The 2,964-nt window shown below is 40.2% G+C and overlaps 1 protein-coding gene across 1 annotated transcript in view; it reads right to left on the bottom strand.

Annotated features, from left to right (window-relative positions):
* xrn2 (5'-3' exoribonuclease 2) overlaps window positions 1–2,964 on the bottom strand; it is a gene marked incomplete at its 3' end in the record, with an annotated part of 53,621 nt that overhangs the window by 41,962 nt on the left and 8,695 nt on the right. Inside the window, 1 exon segment of the mRNA XM_014017961.1 lies at window positions 231–289. Within this exon segment, the coding sequence (XP_013873415.1) occupies window positions 231–289 (59 nt within the window).

The raw sequence follows: 2,964 nt of genomic DNA, 5'->3' as shown, positions 1-2,964 counted from the left end.
GGAGTCACCTTTGAGTTTGACACATGTCGCACCCTCGCCCCCCCAACCCCCGCGGGAAAATAAATCAGCCTCCAAAGTTGTGGGGACCAATGCAGGCTGATTGGAGCCTGCATTTTCCTGAAAAATTGTCCCCACCAAGTAGCAAAAACATGGGCGCACAAACTCACACACACACACTTCGACCCAGAGTTCATTAGGTGAAGCATGGTTAATTAATCCAGCAGACATACCGGAGTGATGCAGTTACTGTCGAACCTCTCTTTGATTTCTTCAGGGGGAAGGTAACCTCCTGGAAAAAAACAACAAGAAGACTTTAATCTGGAACTGAAAACACCTGGATTATCACACTGACAGGATTATAATCTATAAAACCACAGGGATTATCACACTGACAGGATTATAATCTATAAAACCACAGGGATTATTAAACTGACAGGATTATAATCTATAAAACCACCTGGATTATCACACTGACAGGATTATAATCTATAAAACCACCTGTATTATCACACTGACAGGATTATAATCTGTAAAACCACCTGGATTACCACACTGACAGGATTATAATCTGTTTTCTCTCATTTAAAAAGGAACCTAATATTATTTCTAGTCTTATTTTGAAACAAAATAAGTTTGTCAGTTAATCTAAATTAATATTAAATTTATAATTTTTGTAACTGGTCCTAATTTAGGATAAATCTTTAAAACCAAAGGTTTAGTTAAATGCTTTTTAAAAGCCAGTTTCTGTGAGACTCCTGCAAGCTGAACACAAAGACAAAGCTGCTCTCATCTGCTGACGTTGACCATGATGTTGCCATGGAAACGAGGAGATGACCCACGATGCTCCTCATCAGGCAGAACTTAGCACCGCTGCCTTTGTACCAGCGACGCAGCCGAGCAACAGCGTCAGAACCAACAACACTGTAGTCTGAGTGTTTTTACTCTTCATTAGGGAAGGCTTCTTCTGCTCGGCTTTCTCTGATACTGTGTCACTGAATACTGACACCTACTGGACCTTAAAATCCCTACAGGTAACACAGGTGACAGACTCAACTGACACATTCTACTGTATATACAATAATATAATTAAAGTTGTATTTTATATTGTACTAATTCTTCAATGAAATTGAAAATATTTCAGATTTTGTTTATTTATTTATTTAACAATCTTTTATTCAGAAATATAACTTTTGAAATTGAGTGTGATACACTTCCACACAAGTTCTCCGGCTGTAGAAACCAGCCGCTCACACACGCAGATGAACCACAAAAGATCAGAGAATCCTTTGGCAGCTGCATCATGTTGACAGGTTTATAGGCGACACGTTGAACACGGTGCGAGGGTGCGCGTGCCAACAGTGTAAAAATCACGCTGTCCCTGCTCCTGCGTGTTGACGCCGTGCGGCGTCCCAGTGCTGCACTGAGTTTTTGCACCATGCAAACCGTTTGTTGGTTCTACTCCAACAACGTAAGCACCAAGGATAAACAGCTCCAACGCTGGCGAAGGTGAACTTGAACCCAAAGCACAGCTCGGAGCCAGGCTTTTGAAACATCAGCTCCAAACAGTTCCTGCATCGTCACATCACTTTCTTTAGAGAATCACGCTCCGACACAGGGTTTGCTCTATGAGCTCGGCACATGCACCAACCCATCAGTGATGACAGACCCATCACTACAAAGTAGGAATGCGCGATATAAATGATATACGGTAGAAACTTTATAAATTTGTCCTATGATACAGATCTGTAGTCTACCGGACAACCACGCAATTCTTTTTGATGATGTAACCAGCTGGAGTCAAAACAGAGGAAGCGGGAAGCAGCCTGGCTGAGAGCGCAAATGAGGAGGCGGGGGAAAAAAAACACCCGAACCGGACCTGGTTCGGGTGTGCGAAAATGAACGTCTAACTGTTTACATATTTATGTGACGGCGCGTCCTCCGGTCGGATGTCGACCGACCACACTGCCTGCTGCAGGAGGAGCGCGCGCCGCAGCACATGGTGACGCAGCGAGGCGATTGTCAGTGCAGGTGAAGTAGTGCTCCAGGACTCACAAGGGCTCTCTGAGTCTGGACCTCGTTTCTCCTGCGGTCATAGCGCGACGCCGCACGGCCGAATGCGCACACTCCACACCCACTTTGCGCGCGTTCCAAAGCGCGACTATAAAACTCAGCCTTTACTGTCTCCTTGTACAGCAGAGAAATAAACAATTTGTTTTACCGCCTTAAAACAAAGCAAGTTATTCCAAACACAACACCCAATGGATGCAGATATCTATTATATTAAAGTTAGGGTGTGTGTGTGTGTGTTTGATTTAACCAGGTAGATATCCCTTAAATTTAGATTTTTATGGGAGACTTAAAAGTCTCCCTTAAAAAAGGAGATTTTAAGGTCTAATTTTTTTCCTATACATATTTATTCCACTTAATTAATGTGTGATTTATTTATTTTCTATTATAAGTTTTATATCGTGATATATATCGTTACCGCCACCCATCATAATGTATATCGTTATGGGAGACTTTAAAGTATCCCTTAAAAAAGGAGATTTTAAGGTCTAAATTTTTTCCTATACATATTTATTCCACTTAATTAATGTGTGATTTATTTATTTTCTATTATGTTTTATATCGTGATATATATCGTTACCGCCACCCATCATAATGTATATCGTTATGGGAATTTTTTGCCATATCGCACATTCCTACCCTGAACTTCTCGTCTTTTATTTGCTTTTTCAGGCAAATTCTTGTGTATATGGATGTATAGAGCAATCTCATGGATTTTTTTCATGTTTTATGGAATCTAGGGCTACAACTAACGATTATTTTATTAATCAATTAATGTGTCGATTATTTTTTTGATTAATCGACCAAATCATTAAAATGCTTATTTACATGAATATGAGTAGATATAAATTAATTTCATTCCTGTAAAAATTAGGGATGCAATTTATTGATTAATAA

Source organism: Austrofundulus limnaeus, unplaced genomic scaffold (assembly GCF_001266775.1).
Source record: "Austrofundulus limnaeus strain Quisiro unplaced genomic scaffold, Austrofundulus_limnaeus-1.0 Scaffold179, whole genome shotgun sequence".
NCBI lineage: Eukaryota > Metazoa > Chordata > Actinopteri > Cyprinodontiformes > Rivulidae > Austrofundulus > Austrofundulus limnaeus.
This window is presented reverse-complemented; position numbering and strand designations above follow the sequence as displayed.